The 18466-nt window shown below is 54.2% G+C and overlaps 1 protein-coding gene across 1 annotated transcript; it reads left to right on the top strand.

Moving 5' to 3' along the window:
• Positions 1–10815: 10815 nt before the first annotated feature.
• On the top strand, positions 10816–17314 carry KRT8 (keratin 8). Its single transcript, XM_060024824.1, has 9 exons — positions 10816–11243; positions 12969–13177; positions 13805–13865; positions 14357–14452; positions 15038–15202; positions 15476–15601; positions 16184–16404; positions 16543–16601; positions 16897–17314. The coding sequence occupies exons 1-9, from the start codon at positions 10899–10901 to the stop codon at positions 17082–17084; spliced, it is 1470 nt and encodes a 489-aa protein (XP_059880807.1). The 5' UTR covers positions 10816–10898; the 3' UTR covers positions 17085–17314.
• Positions 17315–18466: the final 1152 nt, after the last annotated feature.

Genomic DNA, 18466 nt, shown 5'->3' with positions numbered 1-18466 from the left:
TAGGAGCTGGCTACCAAGTGAACAGGGTCAGGCCATGGTGGGGGAGGCGTAGTTGGGGGCAGAGGGTTCACGTGGGGGCCATGGCTCCCATGGCCCCATGGGTGTAGGAGGAGGCCTGGGGAGTTTGACTTCTGCAGCGGGATACTTCTGAACCAGAAGCTCTGGAGCTCTGGTCTGGTAGGGAAATGGCCCTCTCCTCTGCCTCCCATGTTCTGGAGGCTGCTTCTGCCGTTCAAGCTTCTCTTAGCTTCCCGAGGTGATCACCTGGGAAACCTGGGGAGGCAAGGAAGGAGAGGGCAGCACTTGTGTGACACCTTGGGGAATCCTGGCCTCAGGCTGGAATTCTGTTGGGAATGCAGGAGCACACAGTGGGTTGTGTTGCCGTGGGAGATTGCCGAACACTTCCCTGAGGCTAAATTGGCTCCGGCTGGCCCAGACCAAGTCCAGTCCCACCTTCCAGGTCAGCAGCTTTGTCATTAGACCTATGATGGTGACACTGTGTCCTGCTTTGGGGTCGTCTTAGCCCTTAGACACCTGGGGATCCCGGAAGAAATGTTGATTATTGGGTGGTTGGTAGCAGGGCTTTCCTTGACCTGAGCTGGTCTCCCACTCTCCCTTTCACTTCCTTTCTAATAGATACACACACACACACACACACACACACACACACACACACACGCGCATGATGGCAGAGGCTTAGTCAATCCTTAGTGAATTCATCATATGTTGGTGCGGTGCCTTCTAAGCGCTTTCTAATGCTGTAGATACGGTAGTTAGCAAGGCAGTTAAGGTCGTTGCTCTCAGGAGCTTTCCCTTAGGTCAGGAGGTGTCCCCTAGGTCTGTCTGGATCACTGAGTAAGAGAGGTCATTGAATGTTCAATGAATGCATGTAATATTTATTTTTTGGATTGCTAAATAAAATGAGAAAAATGTTTTGGGGACATTTCTTCTGGGTTATCCACAATGACTCTATATGAAAGCGTCACTGGAAACAGCATGCCCAGGCTTTTGGGCTTATACCAGACTTGAGGTCAAGTCTTGAAGGACTTTTAGTTTCCTTATCTGTAAAATGGGATAATGTTACCTTCCTCCTGGGTTATTTTATGATTATAAATATGTAAGAGATCTGACACTTTGACCTTTAGTGGAACCCAGCAAATGAAAGCTGCCATCATCATCACCATCATTCATTCCCTACATCACCACCACCACCGCCACCATCATGGTCGGCAGGGAAAGGAACCCTGAGTTGGGAGATGGGGAAGCACAGGGCGTGTCAATAGGCAGAGCTCAGTTTACATGGCTGGCTCCCTGGGAATTGGATTTGCAAACTTCTGTTTTGCATAGTGGCAGAGTTTTGCTTGTTATCCCTTTATTACTATCCCAGAGACTCCTTCTTTTTTTTTTTTTTTTTTGCGGGCCTCTCACTGTTGTGGCCTTTCCCGTTGTGGAGCACAGGCTCCAGACGCGCAGGCCCAGCGGCCATGGCTCACGGGCCCAGCCGCTCCGCGGCATGCGGGATCCTCCCGGACCGGGGCACGAACCCGTGTCCCCTGCATCGGCAGGCAGACTCTCAACCACTGCGCCATCAGGGAAGCCGCAGAGACTCCTTCTTATCATCCCAATTGCCACCTCTCTCTAGTTAGCCTCAGTCCTTCCGAACCAGCGCTCTCTCCCACTTGAGCACCTCCTGTGGGCTGAGTGGACACTGCAGAGGACACAGAGATGCATGAGACATGGTCCCATCCTGCAAGGACTTCAATTCTCACAAGGCAAATGAGTCAAAGCGGGTGTGAACACAAGTTCCATGGGGTGATGGTCTCAAAGACAGTGAAGGGATGGGGGAGGCTGCACAGGGGGGTGGTGTGGTGAGAGTCGAGCTAACGTTGATTGACAACCTACAACTGTCAGGCACTGTTCCCTTACCTGATGTTCAGACCGGTCCTCTTAGGTAGTTGCATTTTCAGCTGAGGAAAAGGAACATCAGAGAGATTAAGTAGAGTGTCCAGCTTCACACCGTTGGGAAGTGGCTCCAAAGTTCTTTTGACTGCATTCACTATCCTTTGGCCTTCAGTCACACCTGGCTGCAGAGCCGATGAACATGCATTAACAGGCTTGGTGAGTCCCACCAGTGAGGAGTCCACGGGGTTCAGATTCCAGTGCTCTTCACAGCTGTGTGGACCTGGGCACGTACCCATCCCTGCCCGGAGAGGTCTTTATAAGCTTGCATGAGCTGCAGTTTGCAGTGCACATAGTTGGCCTTAGGATGTGTGTCTGGGGCTCCGCCAACCCATCTATTGACCCTCTGCCACAGCCTCCCAGATGACGATGCACGTGGCACTTGCGCAAAGCTTGAGCTTTGGGAGTTCCTTACTTACAGTGAGCAGAAGTCTCTCTCTGGGGGCTTCTTCCTGCTGGTGCTGGACGTATCCCTTGGGCCACAGGGATGAATGTCGCTGCTTCTTCCTGGCAGTTCATGTCTCTTCTCCAGGGAACATACTCAGTGCCAGCTGAAAATGCAACTATTTAAGAGGTCTGTGGAATGTGGTTCCCATTCATCTCCTTATCCCAGACATCTCCTTGCATCAGCTCCCATTTGTCCAGGTCCCTTGTAAGAGTCAGACAAGAGCCAAACCCTGTTCTCCAAGCATGGCACGATCAGAGGGGAGGAAATGGCCTTTCCCATGCTTGGATCTGTTGCCGAGGACCACGGAGGGTTTCACGGCGGCCTCGTCATGCTGTTGCTGGCATGAAGGTGTGCATGTGCACGCGTGTGTGATGAACAAAGGTGGGTGTAAACTGTGTGTTCAGGGGAGGGTCTACACATTCCCTCTGTGGCATGTACTCTGGGTCAGGGCCCTGCCAGGCAGAGGCTGGCAAAAGAGTTGGGAACTATACTCAGACACTAGAGGATGCTGTCCTGTCTGCAAGAAGCTATGGTCTGAGAGGAATGTGATGGCAAGGGAAAGTCCAGCAGCTCATGACAAGTGTGTGCAGCAATGTGGCTGGAGCAGAAGGTGCTAAGGTTCAGGGAGCTACGGGAAGTGCCTGTGTTGGACTCGGCCATGCAATCAACTGCCGTAGGTTCTTTCTTCTTACCGTCTTCTCTCCGCATGGCTCCTGGCACCCCACAAGCCTTCTCGCTTGTGTGCTGCAATAGCCCCCTTTCTAGTCTCCTGCCAGTTTTTGCCCCTACCATCTAACCTACACACTCAGCCCCCTGAATCTTCTTAAAGCACCACTTTAACCGTGTCCCCTCCTGCCCCACACCTTCCTTGGCCCCCATGACCACCTTCATGTTCCATAGGAATCCTGTTCTCATCCAATAACTTATTGCATTTCCATACCTTTCTTTTCTAAGCTCAATTCCATCAAGCCCAAGCTCATTTATTTTTATTTTTTTGATTATTAATTAATTACTTTTTGGCTGCGTTGGGTCTTCATTGCTGCACGCGGGCTTCCTCTAGCTGTGGTGAGCAGGGGCTGCTCTTCATTGCGGTGTGTGGGCTTCTCATTTGGTGGCTTCTCTTGTTGTGGAGCATAGGCTCTAGGGCGTGGGCTTCGGTAGTTGTGGCACGTGGGCTCAGTAGTTGTGGCTTGCGGGCTCTAGAGCGCAGGCTCAGCAGTGGCGGCGCACGGGCTTAGTGGCTCCACAGCATGTGGGATCTTCCCAGACCAGGGCTCGAACCCATGTCCCCTGCATCGGCAGGTGGATTCTTAATCACCGTGCCACCTGGGCTTCTCTCCAAGGTGGGCTGGGCCTTAGCTGATTGCATCCCATTCCTTCCTGTTTCAACCTCAGCTCTTCACTTCATCAGAACAGAATGGTCTCCCCAAACCAGAGCTTCCCCGCCAGGGTGCCTGGTCACACCATTTGTGCCGAGAGTGGGCTATACTTGTGTGATACATTGGTCCCACCAGCCCTCTGAGTGTCAGAGGGAGGCCTTGGGTGGCCAGAGCCTCTGGCCTGACCACAACTAGTCCCAAGCAGACCTTTTCATTTACCCCAGCTTGCCATATATGAATGATCATTTCCTGTAAGTCACGACACGACCGTGGAGAAGGCTGGGAATGGCCTAAGCAGTGGCTGTTTCCTGGGGTGAGGTGGAATGAGATCCAGATACCCGGAGAACTCTCAGAGGACCACGCCTTGCCCGTAACTTTTCATGACCCCACCAATGTTGTGCAACTCTCTCTTCTGTACTAGGTGTGGAAGGGTCACTGCTCCTGTATGTCAGGAGAGCAAGAAAGGGCCCCTCCTCTTCACCCAGGGCTGGGAGGGGTGCCTGAGCTACTGTGTGAGAGTGGGCCCTACCCTGGGACCCTGGCAAGTACAGGGTATCAGGGCGTTCAAAGGTTCTTTTTTTTTAATTGAAATGTGGTTGATCTACAGTGTTGTGTTAGTCTCAGGTATACGGCAAAGTGATTCAGTTATACATACATATATATATGTATATTCTTTTTCAGATCCTTTTCCATTATAGGTTATTGCAAGGTATTGAATACAGTTCCCTGTGCTATACAGTAGGTCCTCGTTGTTTATTTATTTTATATACAGTAGTATCTGTTAATTCCAAACTCCTAATTTATCCCTCCCCAAAGGTTCTTGTCCAACCACACTAGTTATGGTTTTTAAAAAATGTTTATTTTAATTAATTAAATTAATTAATTAGGTTGTGCCTGGTCTTAGTTGTGACAGGTGTGCTCCTTAGTTGTGGCTTGTGGGCTCCTTAGTTGTGGCATGCAAACTCTTAGTTGCGGCATGTGGGATCTAGTTCCCTGACCAGGGATCGTACCTGGGCCCCCTGCACTGGGATCGTGGAGTCTTAACAACTGCGCCAGCGGGGAAGTCCCTAGTTATGGGTTTTTAAGGGGGTGCCGGGCGGGTGTTTTTCAGACCACAAAGAGCTCCCCTTTTCAAGCAGACCCCTAGATTTCTCTGAGGCTGGGGGGTGTGGGCTGAAAAATGGACAATCAGAAGTGCATCCCGGACAAGACCAACTTCAGGCAATGTGGCAGTGAGGGAGCTCACTTCAGCATGCTTCTCCACCTCACCAGTCCTCCTGCCTCCTTGGAGGACCCTTGGACCCAACTCTGACACTCTGGTCCTCTTTTCATCAAGGTATGCCCCCCATCTCTCAAGCCCTGCCCCTGATAGTGCCAGTTTGCTGATCTGAGGACAGTCTCTGGGCTGCTAAACGCCCACACCACTCTTCTTGCTTCTCATCATTATACAGGAAGTGTGATATAGTGGTTAGGGCCTTGGAGAAAGAGCCACACTGCTGTGTGAGTCTGGGTATGTTTCTTAACCTCTCTGTGGCTCATCAGGTAAAAATGGTATTATAGCACTTACTTTATAGGGTTCTTACGTAGTGTAAATGAATTAATACTTGGAAGACATTTTTGTACCATATCAGTATTATTATTACCCTATTAGAATAAGTGGCATTATGTGTCTGTCTCTCTCTCCCTGCACACAGTGAAGACCATTGGGGATCCAGTTCCCTCAGAGCCTTCCCAGCACGTGCCCAATGTATAGCCACCCACCAATATACTGAATTAATGAAGAAGGACTCCTAATATTCACCTTTCAACAGAAGCCTTCAGGCCACACCTTGCTTTGGTCATAGGAGGCTCCTACCTGTACTGAACTGGTGTGAAGGGAACCAAAAAACTATCTCACCATACTTTTTAGGCTACTGCCTGATAAGTAAATGAGTGGACAAGTGAATGAATGAGTGAACAAAACCAGGATGGAATAAAGGCCTGGGGTCCCTGCCCCTGACTCCCCACCTTGGTCCTCAGGTTGCTGGGCAGGAAATTCAGAACAAAAAACCTCTGGACAATAGCTCCATTGCCCAGCAGCCCAGGCCATGGGTAATTCTCAGTGCTGGAGGGGGTGGTGGTGTGTGTGTGTGGGGTGCTGTAGCTGAGGCCCAGGTCCTTGCTGTTCCTTTTTCCCTCCTGCGCTCCTGTCTGGTTACCTGACACACCTTTAGGAAAGCTTTCTTGCAGTGGAGCTGTGTAGTGGGGCTGGGCTGTGTGATTACTTCCTTAGGGTCCCATCCTCCTGGGGAGCCTTCTTCAGTGACTCCCTGCTTCCCACTTCCCATCACTCAGGCCTCTTGCATGCTGTCCTCCCCTCCATGAGTGGGACCCATTCGGGTCCTCTCTCCATCTCTGTCTATGTCCCTGGCCACCCCAGTGGAGTGTCAGGCTCTGGGGACTGGCCACTCTCTATTTTATCCCCTGAGGCACAGGTGTATCATCCTTTCTGAGCAGGGACCCTGCAGTGCACTGGACTTGGGCTCTACCCTATTCTTCCAGGGGGAAGAGAAGAGTGTGTTCCTGGAGGTCTTGGTGTGAGAGCAGAGCCAAAGCCAGGTGCTCAACCCTGGCGGCACCAAGGAAGCTTTATAAAACATGCAGGTGCAGCCTGGGTGATTTTGGTGTGCAAGTCCAGACAGACAATCAGAATGAAGGGGAAGGACTCTAACAGCTGAGCTAGGCTTGACTGCCCATCCAACGGATGGCCTCTTCTGGTTTGGTGTCAGTGGAAGCGAGGGTGTGAGGATGGGAAGGTGAGTGGGAGACCTCATCATCTCCAGGCTGTCAGGCTTGTCTCCTTTCCTCCCTAAGAAGGTTTACCTCATGGGGAAGGTTCTCCCCATGCTTGTTCTAATAATTTCTAACCACATCTTCTATCAAAATCAACATTTCGGTTAGGAGAACATTCGTGGATGCCTAATCAAAGCGTAAAGCTCTGTGATGGTAGAATATGGATCAAGGCTCTCAGAGTGGAGAGGATTGTGATGTTCTCGTCCGAACCCTCACCTGATTTAGGAATCCTCCTACAGTGAGCCCAGTGGACAGCTGGTTAGCACACCTTGGGCTTGAGACTTCTAGGGACAGGAGACTGCTTCCTCTCTAGGCAGTCCATTCCCATTTGGGCTGGCTTTAATCATCAGAGCCGTGTTTATCACGAAGACAAATAGTCGCCATTTACCGAGCATCGACTATGAACAATTTTGGCCTTGAGGCACATGGCACAAAAATCAACAATCAAATCAACTTTATTATATTCATGATGTGGCTTACTGATGGGTGTTCCCACCATCTGTGGCTTCCCACTTAAATGAACTATTCTCGCTGCCTTGGTGCTAAACTCAGCTATTTCCATGCCAACAATAAGATTTTAAATTGCTCATCTTTTAAACTGATTTCAGTGCTTTGGAGATGCTGCCCTGGTTACTAACCTAGAGGCAGGGAATCTACCTTCCCTTCTATCCCCTGACCCGTCTGCTGGCCCACCAAGTCCGTACTTTATATATGTGGCTAATTTATGCTTTTTCTTTTTCGTAACAGCTTTATTGAGCTATAATTCACATACTGTACAATTCAACCATTTAAAGTGTACAATTCGATTTTTTTTACTATTTTCACAGGCTTGTACAACGATCACCATAATTAAGTTTAGAACATTTTCATCACTCCAGAAAGAAACCCCGTACTTTACCAGTTACCTCCATTCTCCGCAGCCTGGAGGTGGTTTGGCAACCTCAGATCTGCTTTCTGTCTCTACAGATTCGCCTCTTCTGGACGTTTCATATAAACAGAATCATGCAGTATGTGATCTTGCGTGGTAGCATGTATCGGTGATCCATTCCTTTTTACTGAGAATGATATACCATCGTATGGAGACGTTGCATTTTGTTTCTCCATTCATCAGTTGGTGGACATTTGTGTTGTTTCCATTTTGGCTGCTGTGAATAGCGCGGCTGCGAATGTGGTGTCTTTGTGTCACCATTCCTGATCACTGAGAAGAACGTGTTCAGACCATCTTTTCCGATGATTGTGAGTGATGTAGTGATAGGAGCTACCCTGCTCACCCATCTAAGCCCTCAGCCTTGACACAACTGCTCAGGGATTCAGGGCCTCCTCGGTGTCACCCTGAGCATCACCATCGGGGTGGAGGGGGCACGCGTCTCCTCTTTCCCTCTTCTGATCTCCAGGAAAGGCAGTTTGGAGCAGAATCGTCTGGGTTGGGCAGTCACCAGAAACACTTTCCCTTTCAATGGGTAGGCAGCAGTGTGCAGACCACAGTGGCCAGAGACAGTCTTACAAGGAGTTGTCCCCACGGGCCACCTTAGTGCAGTTTTCTGTTCCCTCACCACTAGGCCCTCGTCCTGGGGCCTTCCCCTATTGCCTCCATCCCGGAATCCCAGGCAGAGGCCACTGGAGAGGGCAGCTTTGGTCTCTTCTCTTGCACCAAGGCTGGGCTTGGGGCATGGGGGAGGGGTTGGCTGAGGTCTCTGGGCAATAGGGTGGTGACAAGTGAGATGCAAACGCTTCCGGCCCTGCAGTGTTCTGGGCTGCCCCAGCAAAGAGGGACTCCCCCTGGGTGAGATCTGGGCCGCCCTACAGCCCGAAAACCACAGGGTCCCTTGTAGCCGGCTTTGTCCTCACCTTAAACAAAAGGCAGTCCTGGAACCAGGGAACCAGGTGAGTTCGGGTGGAGGGGCTGAGATTTCAGGGAGGGCTCTGGGCTGCAGTTCTGTGCTCAGGACTTCAGGTGAGGTCTCTCCCCTCCAAGTCTGCCCAGGTGTACTCTGTTGGGGAGGAGAAGTGGGGAGCTGGTCGTCCTCCCTCCCCAGGGCTGCCATACCTGTCTGACCAGCCCCTCCCTCTCTCCTTCCGCCTTCTCTGTGCCTGATTTGGCACCGGGCCCATATCCCTCCCTTTGGTCCCAGGAAGGTGAAGTCTCTCTTTCCTGCACGGTGTGGGAGTTTGTTGGGGAAGGGGTAGCATGCATTCAAATCACTCCTTGGAAAATTAAGCATTGTTTAAAGGGGCTGAGAGAGGGCCTGGTACAAACAGGTACTGCCTGGTTCCGTGTGGCAGGAGGCCAGGGCTGGGGAGGGTGGGGAGGAGAAAAGAGGGGTGGGGAGAAAGGGATGTGGTCTCTGCGTCCCTTCTAAGAGTCTTTGTCTTTCCGGAAGGGACTTCAAAGTGTGTCCTTTTGTGTGTACGTGTGTGTGATCTGGTGTGTGTGATCCGAGGGGAGCTTATCAGTGTGTCTGTCTTTTTGGATTTGTCTCTCTTCCAAGGAGGGGGCTTCTGGTCTCGCTGTCCCTCTGTAGGGGTCTCTATGCCTGTCCTCTGGAACCCTGGGTGTCTTTACCGGAGAAGGATAGGGAGGCATCTGCACATCTGCCCCCTCGTGATAGGTGGTCAGGGTAGCAGTCACCCTCTCCCCTGGGTTGGGGGTTGGGGGCTGTGGGCCATCTGTCCCTCTACCCCCAGGGGATCTGTTGGTCTCTAGTTAACAGCTATCCAGTCCCCACTTCATGCCCTGCAGGATCTTTCAGAGAATCTAGCCCCAGCCATTAGAGAATCGAAGCTGGAATCTCTGCCTCGGGGAGTCAAACCTCCTGTTTTCCACCCACAGCCTGCCCCACCCAGGCCTGGGGTGCCTTACTCAGCTCCCCATTCTCCAGCCTTCTGCAGGTGCATGCTGTGCCCCAGCCCACTCTCCTGACTCATTCTCATAATGGGTTTGTGGAGACAGGTGCAGGGACTCTTCCCCTTCTCCTCTGGCCATCTGGGGGCCTGGGAAGAGAAAGAGAAGGAGGGCCCAGGTGGCTGCAGGTTGACTCACCATCGGTGCCCCCCACTCCACAGTTCTGCCTCCTTTCCTGTGATTCACCCACTGGGAGCTATGGGAATGACTCCCCCAGGCAGCAAGGAGAGCGATGAGATGAAGTCCCCGCCGACATAGCTGCCTGCTCTCCTGCGCTCTCCCAGCCTGCCCACTGGCTCTTGTTCACCCTCCTCTGTGTCTTTCAGCCCGGCCCAGGGAATCCCGTGATCTTTTTATTTTTTACTTATTTATTTTTTTGCGGTACGTGGGCCTCTCACTGTTGTGGCCTCTCCCGTCGCGGAGCACAGGCTCCGGACGCGCAGGCTCAGCGGCCATGGCTCACGGGCCCAGCTGCTCCGCGGCATGCGGGATCCTCCCGGACCGGGGCATGAACCTGTGTCCCCTGCATCGGCAGGCGGACTCTCAACCACCGTGCCACCAGGGAAGCTCAATCCTGTGATCCTTGGAAGAGAGAAAGACACGGGGTTGTGTCCAGGACAAGTGCTGTGTTGGACCTCACGTTAACTTGCATGTACAGCCCCAGAGGGAAGACAGCCTGTGTGTGTGTGTGTTCATTCATTCATTTCACAAATGTTTACCCAGCCCCTCTTGGCATTGCACCAAGGGCTGGGGGCACAGCAGTAACTAAGGAGAGACTGGGCAAATGGTTGACCTCGGGTTCAAGGATTCGGAACCCAGCCCTGTCCTCCAAACTCGGCAGACCTTCATAATCACTCCAAGTGGAGAGAAGAACACGAAGGACACGGGGTGGTGCCTCTGGGGCGTCAGCTGCTCAGAGGAGACCCAAATGCCACAGATCGCTTTCCTGCTCTGCTCCTCAGTCTGTGCATTTATTTCCCACAGCAGGGAAGGAGATAAGACCTAGGATCCAGGGTTGCAGTGGCTGGGCCACCCCGCAAGGCTCTGTTAGGGAACAGGTAGAGGCTGGCAGCCCTTGCACTTCTCACATTCACGGAGTTACCCTTTCCTGGGCTCTGCGGTGGTGCAGGGGTGGGCTCCGGGCGGGCCCAGCTCTCTGCTGCCCCCACCTGAGTCCGGCCTGTAGGTGGCAGGTGTCAGGTTAGGCCCTGCCCCCTCAGGGCCTAGCCACTCAGCTACAAGGCCGATCCCCTCCTCCTGGGCTGGGCTCTTTCTTATAAGAGGCCATCCGGGGAGCTGCACCCCACCTAGGAGCAGCTTCGCAACTCCTCGAGTCTCTGTGTGCTTCAGCCTGCTCGCCTCCTCTCCAGCCTCCACCATGTCCATCAGGGTGACCCAGAAGTCCTACAAGGTGTCCACCTCCGGCCCCCGGTCCTTCAGCAGCCGCTCGTACACCAGCGGGCCGGGCACCCGCATCAGCTCCTCGGCCTTCTCCCGGGTGGGCAGCAGCGGCAGCTTCCGGGGCGGCCTGGGCAGCAGCATGAGTCTGGCTGCAGGTTACAGTGGGGCCCCGGGTCTGGGGGGCATCACAGCTGTCACGGTGAACCAGAGCCTGCTGAGCCCCCTCAAGCTGGAGGTGGACCCCGACATCCAGGCCGTGCGCACCCAGGAGAAGGAGCAGATCAAGACCCTGAACAACAAGTTCGCCTCCTTCATCGACAAGGTGAGGGCTCCCCCTGCGTGGCCCGCGGTGCCTGGGGCCGGACCAGGATCCCAGCCCTTTCTCTTGGTCACCCCACCCTCGGTGGGCACATCTCCAGCCCCTCCCTGGCGTCCTGCTGGGCCCCACCCACTCTGGCACCGCTCCCGCTTCCGACGGATGTCTCGGCGCCCTCCCCCGGCCCCATGCACTTTGGTTTGGGCTGGGGAAGGGATAGAGAGGGGGTCCGGGCGGCTTCGGACTCTAAATCTTGGGGCTCCCTCCCTCACTCGCCCATCTCACCCCAACTCGGGGTCTGATCGTCTGTAAAGCTTTCAGCTCTGGAAGAGTCCCACCTGTTCAACTGGCGTGTGGGAGGGCAGTTCCTCCCTCAGGTTCACCCTTCTCCCTAGCATGGCCCCAAGGGCTTCTCAACAGTGCTCCCGTGCTTTAAATTTTTTTTTTTTTTAAAATAGGAGATTGATAGGATTCTGGGAGAAGGAAGCAGCTGTCTTGATTCAAACAGGCAAATATTGATCCAGGCCTTCGGCGTACCGGGGCCCAAGTGTTGGGGGCGTCAAGATGAGTCATAACTTGGCCAGGGCCCCGGGAGCCGGCCATGTGGGCGGCGCCGGGCGGGGCCGAGGCCCGCGGTACTGGGGACACGCTCCTCTGCCTGGGGGCGTGTATCGGTGTGGGGTGGACGCCAGGGCCTGGCTTCGGAAAAGCCCATCCAGGATTCAAAGTCCGCGGGCGTGCGACACCCCACCTGCGTTTCACGTCCTGTTAAACCCCACGATTTACGGCTTTAGATAAGGCGTCTGTCCGCTAACGCCCCTCTCCCCGCTCGGCACTAGTCCCCTCTCACTCCTCCCTACTACCCCGGCTCCGCCCCAACGAACTGGCTCTGCTTTCCCATGGAAGGCGCCAGGCCGGGTTTTGCAGCCTCGGGGGTTTGCCTCCTCAGGGGCCCCAGGGCCCGCAGCGCGCTGGAGGCTCAGCCCCTCCCTGCTGACTAGCTCCTGGGAGGCATTTTGGGAGCGGAAGGAGGGAAATCCTGGGGCAGATTAGCAACTTTAGGAATTGGAGTCCCCTGGGAAACCGGCGCTCCCCAGATTTTCGGAAGTGCTTGCTGGTTCCTTGGCTTTAAGCAACCTTCACTTTACTTCTTGACTGCGTTTTGCTATCCCTGGCTAAAAGTGACTTCTGCACAGGGGTGGGGCTCTGGATAGGGCTCGCCTGAGTTCTTCTAAGCCATTGCAGGGCTGAGGAGACCCAGGCTCAGAGAGGGGAAGTAATTCAAGATCAGGTAGCAGTGTTTGGCTAAAACCTAGGTCTTCTGGCGAATGCTCTCCAGGCTGTAGGGCTAAAGTTTCCTTATAGTCAATGAGTCCCTCAAAGCCACTCCAAATAATAATCATGATGATAATATTATTTGCTGTGAACAATCTACATTTTTTTCAATCATATATAAAGTGTTAATTAAAACTTGGCTACTTTTATTGACTGCAATATTACAATCGAAGTCGATAAGAACCATTTGTTTTGCAAATATAGCTTCAACATAAACTGCTAGCTATCCTCTTACAACCATGTATCCCCTTCTTTCCCCCCAACTCAGCACTAATGGGGTTCCGGAGACCCCACTGCTTGGGGAGTTGGATGAGGGGAAAAGACAGTGCTTGCTTCATGCCAGACTTTGAGCCCTGGCCTGATGTGCGATATGGACCTTTCTGCCTCATCGTGCAGGTGCGGCACCTGGAGCAGCAGAACAAGATTTTGGAGACCAAATGGAACCTCCTGCAGCAGCAGAAGACAGCCCGGAGCAACATAGACAACATGTTTGAGAGCTACATCAACAACCTCCGGCGGCAGCTGGAAACCCTGGCCCAGGAGAAGCTGAAGCTGGAAGTGGAGCTTGGCAACATGCAGGGGCTGGTGGAGGACTTCAAGACCAAGTGAGCCTCTGTCATCCCACCCTGCCCGGCCCCTTGGGACCAGAGGCCTAAGACACCAAGGCCCTCTGCTTGCTGGGCAGTGCAGTCTTATATAATTAGAGTGACCCCAGGACAAGGTTTTCTCAGGACAGTCTAGGTTTATGCCCATTGTTAATAGCACCTCCCTTGCCCCTTCAATCTCAGAGCTGTCCCAATTTGGACAACAAATTATCTGCTAATGTTTACACAGTAAACCTAAAATGGGAGACAGAGGTAGCCAACAGGCTCTCTTGTATACTAATAGCCCTAGACTCTATTTCTTCCTTACCCCTGATTTCCAGCACATTCCAGAAAGTTCTGTCTGAGGTTTCATGTCAGTGCCGGTTGCTAATCCTCCTCATATGCCTAATCCAATGTGTATTCGTGGATCTGGAGAGAGATTTCCTGCTCCAGGCCCCCCACTGGCTGATGATAGCATGCAGTAAGGGTGGGGAAACAGTAGCTGGTTGGGGCAGAAGGACCAGACCAGCCATCTCATATCTTCTTGCATTCCCATTAACTGAATTTTCTAGCTATCCTTGTCCCCCTGGAAAGACCCACAGCAACCTCACCTTTGCCTCCATCCTCTGATTATATCTGTCTCACCAGGTATGAGGAAGAGATCCAAAAGCGCACAGACATGGAGAATGAATTTGTCATCATCAAGAAGGTGAGGGAGTACCCATTCCCCCACCAGACACTGGAAGCTGGCGCTTAGAGACTCAGGCTAGAGGCTTTCTGTTCCTAAATGTTTCTAAGTAATGGGACGACATTTGGGTGCCTCCTAGGTATCTAGCATAGAAGGACAGAGAGGTAGTTCGGTGTATTTGGACAGAACTCTGGACATCAATGTTGGAACATGGTTAAGAAAACGGAGCAGTAGAATTTGAGGTCTGGCTATAGAAGGCTTCCTGGAGGAGAAGGAGGAGGGGAGGGGGAGGGGAGTGGGGGAGAGGGAAGGGTGTGTGTAGGAAGCAGAGGTAAGAGTGCTGGGGCTGGGGATGCAGGTGTGATGGGGCAGAGACTGGACTGGGTCAGGCCACACATAGTGAGGTGGGAAAGACAACTAGTTAGAAAGTTCCAAGTCCAGGCCGTTGGGTGCCCCTGGCTTGGCGTCAGGAGTGGGCACTCAGCTCAGGCTCCCCTCCCCCTGCCCCGCAGGATGTGGATGAAGCTTACATGAACAAGGTAGAGCTGGAGTCCCGCCTGGAAGGGCTGACTGACGAGATCAACTTCTACAGGCAACTGTATGAAGAGGTACGTTCTTGGGCGCTGGAGACTGAGGTTCCCCAGCCCCGTCAGAGGCCCCTCCCAGCCCCCAGCGCACCAACAGACAAGGGCCCACCACTGAATAATTACAGCTGCCAATAGTAGCCCGGCATGGATGTTCTATATGTTCTGTCCCCCTGCATGAGGGAGGGTTTATTATCCCACTTCACAGATGAGAAAATGGGCTCAGAGAACTGAAATAGCCTGTCCAAGGTCACCATACACAGAGTGGTGACCCAGCTGCAGCTCAGGCCTGCTCTGTCCCCAGGGCCTTAGTTAGATTCTTTGGGCCGAATGAGAGCCCTCTGTGGGCGCCATACTGGTAGCTGAGAGCACGGAAGGGCTCTGCCCCTCTGGTTTCTCGCCCAAAGCCAGATTTCCTTTTATCCTGGCCTCATTTCATCTTTACTTCCCTCCAAGTTCCAGGTCTTTGACCCATTTTCCTTCTTTAGGAACTTTGCCTTCTCTCCAGCCCTAACTCCCACTGTCTTGTCCTTTACGGAAGGCCCTTCTGCAGAAGGGAACTCCTTGTATGCGGGCCCAGGGCCTCACCACCTCCCTTCCCCACCACAGGAGATCCGCGAGATGCAGTCGCAGATTTCTGACACCTCCGTGGTCCTGTCCATGGACAACAGCCGCTCTCTGGACCTGGATGGCATCATCGCCGAGGTCAAGGCCCAGTATGAGGAGATCGCCAACCGCAGCCGGGCTGAGGCCGAGACCATGTACCAGATGAAGGTGAAGAGCAGCGTCACTATAGGCTGGTGTCCCCTTCTGGCAGGTTCTGTGCCCTAGTCCTTGAGGAGGGAGCAGGATTTCAAACTGGACGCTGCCTGCTGCGAGCTGGGCTGCCGCGTAGTGCTGGGGGACAGGGACGTCCCCGTGCCCAGAGGTGTAGAGGCGGGTAGGGGAGAGATGACCTGGGTTCTGGTGACTTGGCCGAGAGGGCATTCTCCCTCGGAGGGACCGGGGGGTCCCCTCTCAACCTCACTCCTTGTTTCATATCTGCAGTACAAGGAGCTGCAGACCTTGGCTGGGAAGCACGGGGATGACCTCCGTCGCACGAAGACGGAGATTTCCGAGATGAACCGGAACATCAACCAACTCCAGGCTGAGATCGAGGTCCTCAAAGGCCAGGTACGGGCTGGGCTGGGGGTGGGAGAGGGTCTTGGGACACCTCCGGGTGAGAGGAGATAATGCAGGAGGAGTGAGGGGTCTGGGGGTTGGGGAAGGAATCCTAGACCAGAGTCAGGAGTTGGAGGGGCAGCTGGAGTCCAGACTGCTCCTGGGAGGCTGAGGGGTGCTGAGGAGGCCCCTGTGTGAGGGGCCGGGCAGGTAGGTTGGGGGTCCAGGATGGGTCCCCCAAGCCTGCTTTATTGTATCTGTCTTATATATCAGGGTAAGATTGGGCTCTGATGCTTTAAGGAAGTTTAGAAAGCAGAGATCTAGTCCAGCTGGGGGTGGGGATAACACCGCACAGCGTCCCAGGTGAGAAGTTTGCGCGCGGAAGTGGCTGGAAGCTGCTCATGTTTCCCCGTTCCGCTTCCTGACTCTCACCCCCTTGTAGCATTTTCTTGGATTGAGCCAGGTGGAGTTGGTTAGTCCAGGTCGGGGAGAGGGGGTCCCTAAAGGAGGGGAAAGGGAGAGCGGGTGCCGGGGGAGGAGGGGACGAGGCAAGCAGACTCTGCTCTAACTGCTTACCCGTCCCCTCCCCGCCAGAGGGCTTCCCTGGAGGCCGCCATTGCCGATGCGGAGCAGCGTGGGGAGCTGGCCGTCAAGGATGCTCAGGCCAAGCTGGCCGAGCTGGAGGCCGCGCTGAGAACTGCCAAGCAGGACATGGCGCGGCAGCTGCGCGAATACCAGGAGCTGATGAACGTCAAGCTGGCGCTGGACGTGGAGATCGCCACCTACCGCAAGCTGCTGGAGGGCGAGGAGAGCCGGTGGGTGTGGGCGTTCTCTGACCGGCCCTGGCGCCCCATCCCTGGGACCTGGGGTGGGGAGGGGTGGGACTTGAGTCCTGTTGTCCTGGGATAGGGCCAGGGGTTGGTCCTGACATCCCATGTGTCCTCTGGGTACAGGCTGGAATCTGGGATGCAGAACATGAGCATCCACACCAAGACCACCAGCGGGTACTCAGGTGAGTGTCCTGGTCCTGGGGGGGCAGGGCAGGAGGCAGCTCCTATACAGTTCCCTCCGGTATAGCTGAGGAAGCTGGGGCCCAGTTAAATGCCTTGTCCAAGGTCACGTAGCTGATAGCAAAGCTCTCTCCTGCCCTGCTCCTGGTTTTCCCCAACCATCTTGGAGGAGTGAACCAGGGGGGTTCCCTATCCCTGGGGACCACGTCCGGTCCGGAGTAGCAGGGAGAAGGGGGCGTGGCCCCTTATGGGCGCATGGGCTCCTGTGCTCACGTGGCTGCCTCTGTTCCTGACCAGGTGGGCTGACCTCACCCTATGGGAACCCTGGCTTCAACTACGGCCTGAGCTCCTACCAGTCCAGCTTGGGCTCTGGAGGGGGCTCTGGCTCCTTCAGCCGTACCAGTTCCAAGGCTGTGGTTGTGAAGAAGATTGAGACCCGTGATGGGAAGCTGGTGTCCGAGTCCTCTGACATCCTGCCTAAGTGAAAGGCTCCCGCGATCCCTCCCAGCCTCCCCAGCTCACTTGCTCCTGCAAGAAGGAGTTGTGCAGGGGAGTGTTGGAACCAAAGACCTGAGGCTCAGTCCTGTCCTTAGCCCACCCCTGGGGGAGTCAACTGCCTGGGGCTCCCTCTCTTGCCCACGCCCCCCCAAAAGCCAATCCAAGTGTCTTTTTCAGAATAAAGCTTCAGCTGGCTCTGCCAGCACATTTTGCTGTGTGCAGCCCTTGTCTGTCAATGGGGTGGGAGACAGATGGTCAGGAGGCCTCCCTCTGGGATCAGAAGGCTGGGGTTGGGGGACACGTGGAGGAAAGTCTGACCTCCTCCAGGGAGACTTTGCTGAAAAACCTCGTTGATGCCTTGGTTTCAGATACCCCATTTCATTTGATCTGGGCAACAAACCCTGTTGGGGCACAGAGCAGGTTTTAGATTGGAGTATCAGGAGATTTCCTTTCCCGTAGACCTCACAGGAGGTCGGCCTCAGGACCAGGTCCAGAGAGACCAAGCAATTGGCCTAATTAAAAAGTGGCTGACTGGGATTCGAACCCAGGACCGTCCAGTTCTCCAGCCTGTCCTCCTCCTCCTCAGCCAGGCACATGGCATTTCCTCGGTGGCCAGAGGTGTTTTTGTACATCTTCATTCCTTAGCAGCTAGGGACAAGGAATCCTGGTTTTCCCGTCCCTTCAGAGGCCCAGAGTCCATTCTCAGCAGCTGGGTGTGTCACACGCACAATTTCTAAAAGCCAAGATAGTATAGGATTTGGCATTGACAGATGGCCCCTTCCGTACCTCGCTCACAGTCACGCCCACCCCCATGGTACCTCACCACCCCTTTCCACCCATTTACCTGCAGTGTTTGTACCATAGACAGCTGAGTGTGTAAAGGGTGTGTGCGTTCTGTGTTTGCAGGTGGAGGGCGTGCTGTGTGTCTTTGGGTGTGGATGGGTCCTGTGAAGTGTGTAAAGGGTTTTTGCTTGTCTTGTTGGGGCAGGAGCGGGGCTGGGTGGAGCAGTGGCTCCACTGCCACCACCCGTGGACTCCCCGGCAGACACGCTGGCCCCTTAGTGCTGAACTAAGTGTGGAACATGCCCTCACTTAGAATGGCTGAGATGGGGGCATTTTCAGACTTTCCCAAACACTAAAGGAGAATGAACAAACCCATGCAGAGGGTCCAGTCGTTGGGACAGCCTGGCGCAGGAAGCTCAGGTTCTGGTCCTGCTGTGAGGTCTCCCAGGGCTCCTTTCCCTGGCGTCTAGGCTTCCCAGGCCCTGGGCTCCCACCCAAGGGCCCATCTCCCTACCTCCCCTAGCTGCCCACCTCAATGGAGCTGCTTCCAGACCGAGCCCAGGCATTCTACCTCCTCCGCCCCCTC

The sequence above is a fragment of the Delphinus delphis genome, chromosome 11 (genome assembly GCF_949987515.2).
Source record: "Delphinus delphis chromosome 11, mDelDel1.2, whole genome shotgun sequence".
Classification (NCBI taxonomy): domain Eukaryota; kingdom Metazoa; phylum Chordata; class Mammalia; order Artiodactyla; family Delphinidae; genus Delphinus; species Delphinus delphis.
This window is presented reverse-complemented; position numbering and strand designations above follow the sequence as displayed.